This window comes from Aquarana catesbeiana, linkage group LG11 (genome assembly GCF_042186555.1).
Source record: "Aquarana catesbeiana isolate 2022-GZ linkage group LG11, ASM4218655v1, whole genome shotgun sequence".
Lineage (NCBI taxonomy): Eukaryota > Metazoa > Chordata > Amphibia > Anura > Ranidae > Aquarana > Aquarana catesbeiana.
Window position 1 is genome coordinate 203,617,530 of NC_133334.1, and position 15,677 is coordinate 203,633,206.

A 15,677-nucleotide genomic window follows, 5' to 3' on the forward strand; every position below is an offset into this window, starting at 1 on the left:
AGGTCCCAATATGAAATTATAATGCGCTTCCTGCATTTCAGTGATAACTCACAATGCCCCCCCCCCCCCCCAAAATCACCCAAACTTTGATAAATTATATAAATATTGCCCCCTAATCGATTTTTTTCTCCAAGAGGTTTGCCGAACTTTATATCCCTGACAAGAACGTCTCTGTGGACGAATCCCTGGTCCATTTCACAGGCAGGCTGGGAATCAAGCAATATATCCCCAGTAAGAGGGCGAGGTATGGGTTGAAGCTCAACAAGCTCTGTCAAAGCTCCCCCAGATATGTGCACTCATTCTGCGTGTACGAAGGCAAAGACTCCCAGCTCCAGCCCCGAGTGTCCATTTACATGGGAATAAGCGGAAAAATTGTCTGGGAGTTGGCATTCCCACTCCTCCAAAAGGGGTATCACATTTACACGGACAACTACTATACCAGTTTGCCCCTTTTCCACCACCTATACCTAAAAAAACTTTGGCCTGCAGTACAGCAAGGAAAAATAGAAAGGGCTTTCCACAGAGTCTAGTCACCACGAGGCTACAAAGGGGGGAATCGACAAGCTTGAGGAACGAGGAAGTATTGGCTGTCAAGTGGAGGGATAGGAAAGATGTGTACATCATGTCCACCATCCACGATGACACCTCGGTGGAACTGCGCAGAAGACGCGGTCCCGTTCGAAAGCTTTCCTGTATCCTTGAGTACAATAAATTTTATGGGGGGGGTGGATTTAAATGATCAAATGTTGCAGCCCTATCTATCAACACGAAAATCCCTCGCATTCGCTCCGATTGTGTCAGCAGACTACATGAGCGCCATTTTTCTGACCATATTCCACCATCAGGCTCTGGAAGATAACGCCAAAAAAAATGTCGGGTGTGCACCAAAAGAGGGGTTAAGAAAGACACCAGTTTCCATTGTCCCCAATGTCCCTCCCAACCTGGCCTTTGCATCGGAGAATGCTTCCATCACTATCACACTCTTGTAAACTATTAGCCCATATTTCTAATAGACTGCCATTTCCCCCGTTTTTGATTTCTGTCCTGAATATTTCCCTGGTGCCTCAACCAACCGTATCATTGTCTTCCATGTGAACTGACCCTGGCCTGTTTCTCAACTATGCCTCTGCCTGCCGTCTGCATTGTTTATCCACCATGTTCCTGCCATTCACGTGAACTGACCCTGGACTGTATCGACTATGCCTCTGCCTACTGTCTTTTTCTGCCTTTTACATGCACTGACCTTGGCCTGTTAACCATGTTTTTGCCTGCTCCTTGGACTGATCTTTCACCCTGCTACAGGGGTCTCACATATGTGAGGGGCTCTGGAATAGTGTTCTGAGTTGAGAAAAACACTTTTCCCAGAACAGTGTCTGGTTGTTCAGAGGCTTCAGAGTGATTTAGGTGGGAGAAGCCTCTACCCCTGTCCCCATTCTTTCCTAACCGATGCCCTAAGCTTGATGGTCCTGCCTGCTCCCTGGACAAATACTTTGGCTGTACTGACCATATGTCTGCCTGGAGCATGTACTAACTATGGACAGTATTCCTGCCTGCTGCATGGACGATCCTTTTGCTGCTGCTGACCACATCCCTGCCTGCTATCTAGACCAATGCTTTGGCTATGCTGACAACATCTCTACCTGTAATGACTGATCCTGCCTGTTTTGCTGTCGCTGTCCACGTTCCTGCCTGCTGCCTGGACCAATGCTCTCCTCTGTGGACCACTGCACTACTAAAACCGCAGGTAATCCATCTTTACCCTTTGCTCAGCAGAATGTATTTTGGTTTGTAATTGGTATGTACAGTACATGCTATGTGTTAGAAATATGCAGGGCCTTCAACAATGTGATAGGTTGGCAGGAATTTATGTGTGTAATTTATGCTCCTAGAATGCCAGACGGTGCTACTTCAATGTTGGGCCTCTGTATGTGGCCAGGCTGTGTAAAAGTCTCACACATGTGGAATCATCATACTCGGGAGAAGTAGCAGAATGTATTTTGGGGTGTCATTTTTGCTATGTACATGCTATGTGTTGGAAATATCTTATAAATGGACAACTTGGTATAAAAAAATGCGTTTTCATTTTTTTCCACATTTTCCAAAAACTTCTGGAAAAAATGAACCGTTCAAAAGACTCATTAGGCCTCATAGATTATACGTTGGGGTGTTAGCTTTCCAAAATGGGGTCATTTTGTGGGCGTTTCCATTGACCTGGTGCTCCAGGGCCTTTAAAACTGTGATAGGTTGTCATCAAATGAGATGTGTAATTTATGCCCATAGAACGCCTGGAGATGCAACTTGGATGTTGGACCTCTGTATGTGGCAAGGGCTGTGTAAAAGTCTCACACATGTGGTATCGCTATACTCAGGAGGAGTAGCAGACTGTATTTTGGGGTGTCATTGCAAGTATGCCTGTGCTGTGTGAGAGAAATAACTTGTTATTATGACAATTTTGTGTAAATAAAAAAAAAAAATTCCCAAGAATTGTGGGAAAAAATTACAACTTCAAAAAACTCACCATGCCTCTTACTAAATAACTTGGAATGTCTGCTTTCCAAAACTGGGTCATTTGGGGGGTATTTGTACTTTCCTGGCTTGTTAGGGTCTCAAGAATTGAGATAGGCCGTCAGTACATCGGGTGTGATCAGGTGTAATCAATTTTCAATAATTTACACCATAGCTTGTAGACTCTATAACTTTCAAAGAGACCAAATAATATACACTAATTTGGGTTATTTTTACTAAAGATATGTAGCAGTATACATTTTGGCCCAAATTTAATAAAAATTACTTATTTGCAAAATTTTACAATAGAAACAAAAAAAAAGTGTTTTTTTTTTTCAAAATGTTCTCTCTTTTTTTGCTTATATTGCAAAAAATAAAAAACCCAGCGATGATTAAATACCACCAAAAGAAAGCTCTGTTTCTGAGAAAAAAATTATAAAAATTTTGTTTGGGTACAGTGTAGCATGACTGAGTAATTGTCATTCAAAATGTGAGAGCGCTGAAAGCTAAAAATTGGTCTGGGCAGGAAGGGTGTATAAATGTCCTGTATTGAAGTGGTTAAAGACTTGCTTTGCTGACATCCCTTCTGGCTCCAGATCCTGCTTGATGTTTCACTACGTTGATCCCTGACTTTTGGCTTGGCTGACTATTCGTTCCGGTTACTGAACTTTGGCTATGTTTTGACTACGTTTGTTCTTTTTACTTTTATTATTAAACAAGCGTGATTTAACTGTACTTCTGTCTCGGTCTGATTTCATGGTTTCTGACAGAGACAAGTTAGTGAAATGCAGTAGACATAAGCCACAAACACTCAAAAAATGACTGGTCAGTAGGGACGACATTTGTTTTCTTAGATATTTCCCTAGACCACCACCCAGGGTTTGACAATTTTCAGTGACAGCGATAGTAAGTTGCAAGGCAGGGCCTGTTAGGGAAAACGAAAATTTGGAAAGAACTTAACATCCAAATGTCCTCAATAGTCAAGAGTTTTGTTAAGACATAAAATGGCTAGGTCCACAACAGGTACAGTGCACTTCTTAGTAAACACTGCCTCAGTTGGATATTGGAGAAGTGCTGAGTAAAGCACTTCAGAGAAACAAATAATTTGTCAGGAGTAATTCAAGCTCCATACAAAATAGATTTCAGTGGCAAATGTGCTGGACAGGTTTTTTTTTTTTTTTTACAGACTTGGGACCTGTTATGGAGAGTGGACTGGTAATAGGAATAATCCCAGATATAGGCAGCTCCAGTTTTAAACATGTACGCAATAAGAACCAAACATTTATTTTTAAGCCTAGAAGTTATGTAGGCCACCCAGGAGCTGTTAAGAGGATCTTCGAATATGACATGCGATACAATTAGGGCAAATTAAAAACACACCCCAAGCCCCCAGATTTCACAACCAACTTGGGAAGCAGGAGTGGGTATGTGGTTAGCGGTAACAGAGTCATACTTAGGCAGCATGAATAAAAAACTTAGGCAAACCAGTGCCCTTTACAAGGAAAGCAGTGGTGGGAAAATAATTTAACAAAATATTTTCTGGGCATCATTTTCTACAAAAACTATATATAATGTATGTATGTATGTGTGCGTGTATGTATATAGTGCATCCCTTTAACATCTATTAACAGTTTGCTGCTGCTCACACTGCAATGTGTTTCCCACACCCATTCATATAATCTTTAATGTCAAAAACCTTTAAAGAAATCACATGGGCAGTGGCAAAACGTGTCATGGCGGAGACTAGTGACATCATCACGCTATTTGGAAGTAACCGCAGGATTGCTTGTCAAGGTGATGATGAGGTCTCGGTCTTAAAAGAGGCATGTACCTGAATGTTTTATAGCCATTTTAAGGCGCACTGCTGTATTTACTGCACGGTTTTTGTGAGTGCAATTCTTTTATTTATTTGCCAATTGTTTAAATGGTAAAATACTATGCAAACCTTTATTCCCTTTAAGCGGAAGAGCCAGTGAAGGAATTATTAAGATTACTGCTGTCCTTATTGGTATGAGCTGAAGAGGTGACCAGTTGGCAATTATCAGAAGCAATCAGAAGAGGTGTATAAGACCCCCTAAAAGGGAATGCGCATGGTGACCTATTTGCGTATAATAGGCCAATATACTCACTGGAGAATATTGCAAAGGAAGGAGCAAAAAGAAGACACAGCAAAAATATTTTGTATATTTAAAGGACTTGGTTTACAAACTTTTGTAGATGATAAACTTGGCGTAGATGATAAATAACACATAATACAGTTGTGATCCAAAAAAAATCTATTATTGTTTGAGCATAAAATATATTGTATTGCTGCATATTGTTAATGCAGCAGATGAAAGACATATCATGCTAATTTACCTTCGACAACGGAAGATGTCCAGCATTGCCATCAGCACAGAGCAGGCAGAAACCAGTGGGACCCAGGTATACCCATCTACTGTCCAGAGAAGTCTGGTCAGAAGTCATCTTCATTGAAGAATTGTGGCCAAAAACCCATACCTCTGACATGGAAACAAGACTAAGCGACTCAACTATGCATGAAAACATAGGAAGTGGGGGGGGGGCAGAAAAATGGCAGCAGGTGCTCTTGACTAATGAGTCAAAATCTGAAATATTTGGCTGTAGCAGGATGCAGTTCCTGAAGGGCTGGGGAGCGCTACAATAATATGTCTGCAGGCAACAGTGAAGCATGGTGGAGGTTCCTTGCAAGTTTGTGGCTACATTTCTATTGGAGATTTGGTCTGGATCAATGGTGTCTCAAATGCTATAAAAAAACAGGCAGATACTTATCCATCATGCCATACCATAAGGGAGGCGTGTGATTGGACTCAAAATTATTCTGCAGCAGAAAAACATGACCCCAAACATACAGCCAAGGTCATTAAGAAATATATTCAGAGAAAAGAACAAGAAGCCCTGAAACTGACATCTCAACATTATCGAGCCTGTCAGACCCCGGTGGGGTGTCTCTGTTTTAGCGGGTCTGGCTCCACACAGTTCCAGCTGCTCGGCTCCATATCACAGCAGTCTGTGTCTGCTCACATTATATGGTATTACCCTTCTACTCTGAAAACTGCTGGTTCTTTACCTTGATTTAAGTGAGGATTATGTTTACAAAAACTTTTTTCCACTTTACTAAGTGCTGGTTCACACAGGGGCGGCTTCAAAGTTGTCCGACTCTGAAGCTGTCCCACACAGCACGACCTCAGCACGGCTCGCAAATGACTTCTTTAATAGAAGTCAATGCAAGCCACTCCGAAGTCGCCTCCGAAGTAGTACAGGAACCTTTTACAAAGTCAGAGCGACTTGAGTCGCTCCTATTAGAGCGGTTCCATTTTATTGAATGGAGCACGACTTGTCAGGCTGATAGAATCAAACAAAATTTTCCAAACTTGAATAAATTAAAAAAGTCAGTGCAAAAAGTTGTTGACTCATTCACAGTGACACCGAACAAAGCATCACAGAAACTATGCAGTAATAGAAAATGCCTCCACCACAGCAAACACTGCCGCTTACCGGATCACTATGGTCCCTTATTACAGGGGACCACAGAGCGCAAATGGCCAATACCCTAGCCTGGGATCTCTAGGCAGACACTGTACTCCTTAGCTTCAGATCACTATGGTCCCTTATTACAGGGGACCACAGAGCGCGGATAACTGACAACCCAACCCGGGATCTTTATGTAGACACTAGGCTCCTCAGCTTCCACATTAATGGTCCTCATACAGATCAGGCACGGTTGTAAATCCCATAAAGCAAAAAAAAAGCTCACATAGTGTAAAACCTTCACATTTAATGCATATTAAGAAAGACGAATGAACACTTACACTTAAGTAGGTTAAAATTTGCGTACAAAAGATCAAGCCGGCCGGCTCTCAATCACAGCCTGTAGCTTTTGGGACTAGCGTAAAATTGCGGTGACGTCAGTGCGTCGCTCCTCCCTACGCGTTTCGTCACACCATAGTAGGACATTGTCACGGGGCATGGGCGGCGTCCTGATGCAACGCTTAAATACAAAATAACCTAAACCAAGCCTCGGTCTGAGTCCCAGAACCATGCACTAAGCGCCATCTTGGTTAGTGGAAAACAGACCAATATATAAAAAGTATCAAAGTATCCACATCTTAAGGGCAAAAAATACCCATATGCCAATAGTGGACATAAAGAACTCCTGACTAAACAGCCATGCACAGTCAGCAGACGTAAATGATCAAAAAAACTGCCAACCACAGGCAATACATACTGACATATATACAAATGTTTATTAAAACGTATATAATATTAATAAACCGCATACAGACATTGGTGTGATTAACCCATGATCGCCAACACATAAATCGCGTGATACCGCCCAATAATGTGTCAGCGCTGTTGGCCGTAACGGTCAGGGCAAACGCGATGTAAATAATACACTGAACCGTACTAGGGCCAACATCATGGACAAAATCACACCATTAACCCTCGTCTAACATCAAGGTAGACAGGGCCCTTGTATGCAGTCTAGTGCCCTGTACACACAATAGGATTTTCCGTCAACAAAATCCTGGATTTATTTCCGACGGATGTTGGCTCAAACTTGTCTTGCATACACAAGGTCACACAAATATTGTCGGAAATTCCGAACGTCAAGAACGCGGTGACGTACATCACGTACGACGAGCCGAGAAAAATGAAGTTCAATAGCCAGTGCGGCTCTTCTGCTTCATTCTGAGCATGCATGGAATTTTGTGCGTCGGAATTGTGTACACACGATCAGAATTTCCGACAACGGATTTTGTTGTCAGAAAATTTGAGATCCAGATCTCAAATTTTGTTTGTCGGAAATTCCGACTGGAAAATGTCCGATGGAGCCTACACACGGTCGGAATTTCCGACAACAAGCTCCCATCGAACATTTGTTGTCGGAAAATCCTATTGTGTGTACAGGGCATTAGTAGACATTAAAAAATAAAGTATAAAATATGCTTTATTAATTAATAAAAAACAACAAAGAAACTTGGTCTTCTTTGTATAAACCTAAAAATATATATAAACAAAAATTATAATATCTTTATCTATTTATTTTAACAAAAATAAAAATAAATATAAAACTAAACTAAGAAAAATTAGATAAATTAATCTCCTATTGATAAAAATAATTCACGGCTACCAGGGACTCAGATCCAGTGCACAAGTTAAGATGACACATGTCTAAATTAGTTAAAAAATGTGTAATATCAATGAATAAATAAAAATTGTCACTAGGAGTTATCAATGAAAGAATTAACATCGACATCTATATTTAAACCAAAAGGGGTGTAGCATTTGATCTTGTGCAGCCATAACATCTCTAATTTGGAGATGCTCCTAACCAAACAGCTACCCCTCCACTGGGGCCTATATTTATCAATACCTAAAAATATAGTGCTGGTTGTATCCCTATTATGTATAGTAAGGTAATGTTTAGACACTGAATGTTTAGTAAAACCTTTACAAATATTATTTATATGTTCGTTTAAGCGTACCTGCAATGGTCGCTTAGTCCGGCCTGCATACTGCAGGCCACAAGGACACTGAAGCATGTACACAACTCCAACCGTGGACCAGGTGATAAATGGTTCGATAGAAAAGCTCCTAGAAGTGCAGCTTGAGTTAAAACTCTTTGTCCTTCTGGTCCTACATCCATTTAATGAACAAACCTGACACTTTCTGCATTGATAATAACCAGTAAGCTCAGAAAAGAAGGTAGGTCTTGTAATTGGGGGATTCAGGATCTCGGGAGCCAATTTTTCTTTCAAAGAGGGGGCACCTCTAAAGACCACCAGGGGCCTATCAGGTAGAATCGACTTGAGTACTCGGTCATTTTTTAAAATATGCCAATGTTTCCTCATTATGTGCTTAACACTAGAGTGTTGGCAAGAGCAACTGGTGATAAATGGATTGCGATATGCATCATACTCACGACCTACACTTTTCTCTTTCAATAGATCAATTCTATTGACACATTTGACCTGATCAAGAGTGTTATCAAGGGTCTCAAGGGCATATCCTTTATCCACAAATCTCTGAGTTAAAACCTGAGCTTGTGGCAAAAAAACACTGTGTTCAGTGGAATTGCGCTTTAATCGCAAATATTGGCTCTTTGGCACAGATCTAAGCCAGGAAGCATGATGACAGCTATCGTTCGGAATAACTGACAACTGACAGAAATCATAAGATCCAGAAAATGAACTTTTTCCTGGCTGGCCTCATAATTGAGATGTATCCCCCTATTGTTGTTATTAAGGGAATGCATATAATCTGAGAGGTCAGTCTCACTACCATCCCACAGGAGGAGGATGTCATCTATGTAACAAGCCCACAAGGCCACCTTAGGCCTTGGCTGGGCAGAGACGACATCCTCCTCCCATTTGGCCATGAATAGGTTCGCCAAACTGGGGGTATATTTAGCCCCCATAGCGACACCCCTATCCTGGCGAAAGAAATGGCCATCAAACCAGAAACAGTTGTGAGTAGTTGCATACTCCAACAGTGACATAATAAAATCAATCTGTTCTTGAGGTAGATTGGAAGCTTTATCTAAATAAAAGGAGACAGCATCTAAACCCAAATGATGGGGAATCACAGTATACAGTGAAGTGACATCGGCGGTCACCAACCAAGTCCCCTCATGGGGCTTAAAATTAGAAAGAAGGTTGATGAACTGCCGAGTGTCCTTCACATAAGAGGGCATCATATGCACTAAGGGCTGCAGAAAGAAGTCGATATACTTACCCACCCGGGAAGTGATGGAATCTATCCCTCTGACTATGGGACGTCCTGGGGGGCAAGTAAGACTCTTGTGCACCTTCAGTAGGTAGTAAATAATAGGGATCCTTGGTGCTTTTGGCACCAAAAAAGCCCATTCTTTCTTGTTTAAAATGTTCAGATTAAAACCCCCTAGTGACAATTAATTCTAATTCTTTCCTATATCTTTCGTTGGGATTGGACAGTAAGGGAGTATAAGTGGCATCATCGCCCAATCCCAACCCCTTACCGTCCAATCCAAACGAAAGATATAGGAAAGAATTAGAATTGTCACTCCAAGGTCCAAGGTCATTCCAAGGTATTTAGTAAGAGGCATGGTGACCTGTACACTGTATGGTTTATATTATGTACTGTGCAAGAAAAAAAAAATAATAAAAAGTTTTTCTGATTTAAAAAAAAGAGGCATGGTGAGTTTTTTTAAGTAATTTTTTTCCCACAATTCTTGGGAAAATTTATTTATTTATTACACAAAATTGTCATAATAACAAGTTATTTCTCTCACACAGCACATGCATACTTGCAATGACACCCCAAAATACATTCTGCTACTCCTCCTGAGTATGGCGATACCACATGTGAGACTTTTACACAGCCTGGCCACATACAGAGACCCAACATTGAAGTAGCACCTTCAGGCGTTCTACAAGCATAAATTACACATCTCATTTCTCAACCACCTATTACACTTTTGAAGACCCTGGAGCACCAGGACAATGGAAAGGCCCCCAAAATGACCCCATTTTGGAAAGCTACAACCCCAACGTATAATCTATGAGGCATAATGAGTCTTTTGAACGGTTCATTTTTTTCCAGTTTTTGAAAAATGTGCGGAAAAAAATGAAAACGCATTTGTTTTACACAAAGTTGTCCATTTATAAGATATTTCCAACACACAGCATGTACATAGCAAAAAGGACACCCCAAAATACATTCTGCTACTGCTCCTGAGTATGGCGATACCACATGTGTGAGACTTTTACATAGCCTGGCCACATACAGAGGCCCAACATCCAAGTAGCACTGTCAGGTGTTCTAGGAGCATAAATTACACACAAAAATTCCTGCCAACCTATCACATTGTTGAAGGCCCTTCATATTTCTAACACATAGCATGTACTGTACATACCAATTACAAACCAAAATACATTCTGCTGAGCAAAGGGTAAAGAAAAGATTACCTACGGTTTTGGTAGTGCAATGGTCCACAGAGGAAAGCATCGGTCCAGGAAGCAGGCAGGAACGTGGACAGCGACAGCAAAACAGGCAGCAGGCAGGAATAGTCAGTACAGGTAGAGATGTTGTTAGCACAGCCAAAGCATTGGTCCAGATATCAGGCAGGGATGTGGTCAGCAGCAGCAAAAGGATCGTCCATGCAGCAGGCAGGAATACTGTCCATAGTACATGCAGCAGGTAGAGATACTGTCAGCACAGCCAGAGTATTCGTCCAGGGAGCAGGCAGGACCATCAAGCTTAGGGCATCGGTCAGGAAAGAATGGGGACAGGGGTAGAGGCTTCTCCCACCCAAATCGCTTTGAAGCCTCCGGGCAACCAAACCCTGTTCTGGGAACACAAAAAAACAAAAACTGGTTTTCTCAACTCAGAACACTATTCTGGAGCCCCTCACATATGTGAGACCCCTGTTTAGCAGGGTGAAAGATCAGTCCAAGGGGCAGGCAAAATCATGGTCAACAGGCCGAGGTCAGTGCAGGTAAAAGGCAGAAATAGACGGTAGGCAGAGGCATAGTTGATACAGTCCAGGGTCAGTTCATGTGAAAGGCAGAAACATGGCGAATAAAAATGCAGACGGCAGGCAGAGGCATAGTCGAGAAAGAGGCCAGGGTCAGTTCACATGGAAGACAACGATATGGTTGGTTGAGGCACCAGGGAAATATTCAGGACAGAAATTGAAAATGGGGAAATGGCAGTATATTAGAAATATGGGCTAATAGTTTACAAGAGTGTGATAGTGTCTGAAGCATTCTCCGATGCAAAGGCCAGGTTAAGAGGGACATTGGGGACAATGGAAACAGGTGCCTTTCCTAACTCCTCTTTTGGTGCACACCCGACATTTTTTTTTTGGCGTCGTTTTCCGGATCCTGATGGTAGAATATGGTCCGGAAAATGGCACTCATGTAGTCTGCTGACACAATCGGAGCGAATGCTTTCTGGGGGGAATACTTGTTGACAGATCAGGGCAGTGACAATGTCTTCAATAAACTTTATGAAGGTGTTGGGTGTTTCCATCGATTTTTGGTAGATGATGAAAGAATTTAAAAGGACCAAATGAAAAAAGTAAATTGTGACTTTTTTGTACCAGAAGAGGGATTTTCGTGTTGATAAATAGGGCTGCAACATTTGATCATTTAAATCCACCCCCCCCCCCACAAATTTATTGTATTCAATGATACAGGAATGCTTTCGAACGGGATCGCGTCTTCTGCGAAGTTCCACCAAGGTGTCATCATGGATGGTGGACATGTTGTACACATCTTTCCTATCCTTCCACTTCACAGCCAACACTTCCTCGATCCTCAAGCTTGTCGATTCCCCCCTTTGTAGTGTTGTGGTGACTAGACTCTGTGGGAAGCCCTTTCTGTTTTACATTGCTGTACCACAGTATTTCTCAGGTATAGGTGACGGAGAAGGGGCAAACTGGTGTAGTAGTTGTCCATGTAAATGTGATAAAACCTTTTGGAGGAGTGGGAATGCCAACTCCCAAACAATTTTTCCATTTATTCCGATGTACGATGGACACTCAGGGGGCTGGAGCTGGGAGTCTTTGCCTTCGGAATGAGTGTACATATCCAGTGGAGCTTTCACAGAGCTTGTTGAGCTTCAATCTGTACCTCGCCCTCTTACTGGGGATATATTGCTCGATTCCCAGCCGGCCTGTGAAATGGACCAGGGATTCGTCCACAGAGATGTTTTTGTCAGGGATATAAAGTTGGGCAAATCTCTTGCAGAAAAAAATCAATTAGGGGGCGAATTTTATATAGTTTATCAAAGTTTGGGTGATTTCAGGGGGGGGGGGGCACTGTGAGTTATCACTGAAATGTAGGAACCGCATTATAATTTCATATTGGGACCTGGACATGACTGATGAAAAAACTGGCATGTGGTGGATAGGGTTGGTCGACTAATTTTTATGCACTTCATTTTTTTTTGTAAGCCCCATGTTGAGCATTAGGCCTAAAAACAATTTAAGCTCCTCCACTGTTAGGTGTCTTCATTCAAAAGGGTGGGCATAGCTTGAGCTGAGGTTGTTTTCAATGAATTGTTGGGCAAAAAGATTGGTTTGGTCCACGATGCCTTGAACTAATTTGTCAGGGAAAAATAAATGAAAAAAATCAATTTGGGAAAAACCTGCAGTGTTGACCTGCACACATTGCTGTGCTGTGAAAGGGGGGATCGTGGCTGACCCTGTGCTAGAAGGCAGCCACGATGGATTTGTCAAGGCATCTGGAAGCTGGGTTTGGGCCCTAATTCTTTGGTGTGCACTTGCACTGGGCCTTTCCTCCTGGGGTCTAGCAGCGCTTGTACTGGGCCTCTCGCTGTTGGCACTGCTGGTAGCTGCCTGGTGTTCAGACCATCTTCTTTTTGGACAGACTGCTTCCTCCTCTGATTCGGATCCTGATGTGCTGCCTTCGGGGGGCTCATATTCCGAATCAGAATCAGAACTGGGCGGTGAGAGCTCTCCGTTGCTCTCATCGCTCAGACTCAGAATCTGATATGCCTCTTCTGGGGTGTATAACTTTCTGGACATAGTGGCTGTATGATGGGTACTCCGGAGGCATGTACTCTGGTGGCGGGTACTCTGATGAGGTGGCGGGTACTATGGTGGCAGGTACTAGGATGACAGGTACTCTGGTGGCGGGTACTAGGATGACAAGTACTCTGGTGGCGGGTACTCTGGTGGCAGGTACTCTGATGAGGTGGCAGGTACTCTGGTGGCAGGTACTCTGATGATATGTTGGGTACTCTGGTGGCAGGTACTCTGATGAGGTGGCAGGTACTCTGGTGGCAGGTACTCTGATGAGGTGCTGGGTACTCTGGTGGCAGGTACTCTGATGAGGTGGCGGGTACTCTGGTGGCAGAAACTCTGATGGACAGGTACTAGGATGACAGGTATGACAGGTACTTCTGATGACAGGTCCTCTTTATTTAGGGGGGGGAATCTGGGCACAGCAGTATATATAGATATGGTACTGTATATCTGTAACTCACTGTTAGCTGATCTCCTCACACTGGATCGGTGTATAAAGAGGAGAACCCAGCAACAGCAGTTACACCTCAGGTTTGTTTACATTTAGTGACCGGCTGTGATTGGACACAGCTGGTCATGTGGTAAAGAGCCAATTTCATTGGCTCTTTACCCTGATCGGGGCTGGGCTGTATCCGAGGGAAAAGCCTCAGCCCCGATCGCCGCGCTGCCTGCCCCCTGGAGCGAGCACGAGCGATGTGCATGCCATTTCACATGCCGCTCTGCATAGTGACCGGCTGTGATTGGATACAGCCGGTCACACTGCTCCCTACGCTCCGCCATCTGCTCATTACCCTCATCGGGGAACGGCTGTGTCCTGAGGGACACACCGGATCCCCAATCGCCGTGCTGCGGGCCCCGCAGTAGCGGCGGTAAGCCGAGGACATCATAGGACGCCCACCCAGGATGGGAGATCCCATCTGTGGACGCCATATGACTATGGCTGGATAATGAAGTGGTTAAGTAATGGAAAAATGCCTCACACTGAAAAGTGGGATAAGGCAATGTGAGCACGCATGTGACACAATTCTCCAGCGCTTTAACCCATTCAGGGAATAACAGGAGAAAACAGAGAATGTGCCATGCTCATGTGCATTTCCCCCCCCCCTAGGCTTACCACAATCGCAGGCCTGGAAAGCGTTCTGTGGCTAACGAGCACAGTAACCAAGTACTGGAGAGTGCAACGAATATGAGGCACCCCAGGCAAACTTCACTGCTACCATGGGCATACCCCTGTCTTCAGGAATTAGGATAACAACAGAGGTTGTGTCATGATCCTGGACCTGTAGCAAAGTGTAAAGCTCTCTGCGCCCAACAAGCTCGTTTACTAGGTGTCTGGAGAAGCAAGAGAACACCACCAGCTCAACATGGATCTCCAGAATGGGTATAAAGCTTTATTCAGCGATGACATTATTACAGCAGAAGCAATGTTTCAGTGCCTGATAGGACCGGCAAAGGAGTCCTGCGAGGCTCTGAAACATTGTTTCTGCTTTAATAATATGATCGCTGAATAAAACTTTGGACCCATTCTAGAGATCCATGGTGTGCTGGTGACATTCTCTCACTTTGACTGTCTTTGGTTCCAGCTGATGGTCGCTGCAGCACTTGCTTACACATAAAGCCATTTCTTCAGGAATGTGTGTGTTCGGAATTGTGCATTGGAATCTCTAGGTATATGGAGAACAAAAAATACAGAGCTCAGTGCCAAAGGTCACATTCCACAGCCTAACAGCCGCCTCCAAGGCAGTGGCAAGGATCAGCTGATCCAGATAGATACATAACAGCTCAGCAACATAACAAAAAAACGTGATTGACTTTAAGAAAATAGCCCTGATAAAAGGAAAAAGGTCCAGCAAAAAAAGGAACAACCAGTTGTTTCCACTTACAGTACCTGTCTCATCCTTTGGAATCTCCACAGAGCTGTTAATATAAGCTGACACTTTGCTGGTAGAGAAGCTGCAGCCTTGTTTGTGTCCCTGGTATCTGTAATCTTGTTCTGTTTCCACTCCACCTAAAAACAGAAAAAATGGGAGGAGAGTTTAGCAGGAAAAAATTAAAGAAAAAGCCCTTCACAATGAACTACCAGTTTTCCTAGCATGTTCAAACCTTCCTCTATGTTTCATTAGAATCCTGCTGGCCTCAAGATAAAAAATGTACCTTTTGAATTACTCTTTCTTGTATACAAAACAAGGTATGCTGAGAAACAGGATTTAAGTAGCAAAAAGCGTTACATGCAGTTAACCATAGATACACATCACGAGTTCTGGTATGATTACCAACTTTGTATGTGTATAAGATGAAGTACAAATAACGGGCTCATCACGACAAAGCCATTCCAGCAAAGACAGATACATGGAATGTATTGGGGGATGGCTAAAAGCTGCAAACATAAAACAAAGAGTTGCCACCTGTCTTTACTTTTTTTTCAAATGAACTTGACAATAGAACAGAATAGGATAGACATATTTATGATCGAGGGTGTTTTTTTCCTTTTTATGACACAGCTGAGTAATTGAACTTTACCCAGAGTAAAATTGTAGACTATTCAGAGACACCTACAAGAGCACCATCACTTTTCTGGCCTGAACTAGCACTGTTATTCATGAAGTAAAACACAAGAGGT

General features: G+C 43.0%; 1 protein-coding gene across 1 annotated transcript in view; it reads right to left on the minus strand.

The window, feature by feature from the left end:
• CTSF (cathepsin F) overlaps positions 1-15,677 on the minus strand; it is a 192,531-nt gene that overhangs the window by 44,916 nt on the left and 131,938 nt on the right. The window contains exon 10 of the mRNA XM_073605173.1: positions 14,946-15,065. Within this exon, the coding sequence (XP_073461274.1) occupies positions 14,946-15,065 (120 nt within the window). The remainder of the gene's footprint in view (positions 1-14,945; positions 15,066-15,677) is intronic.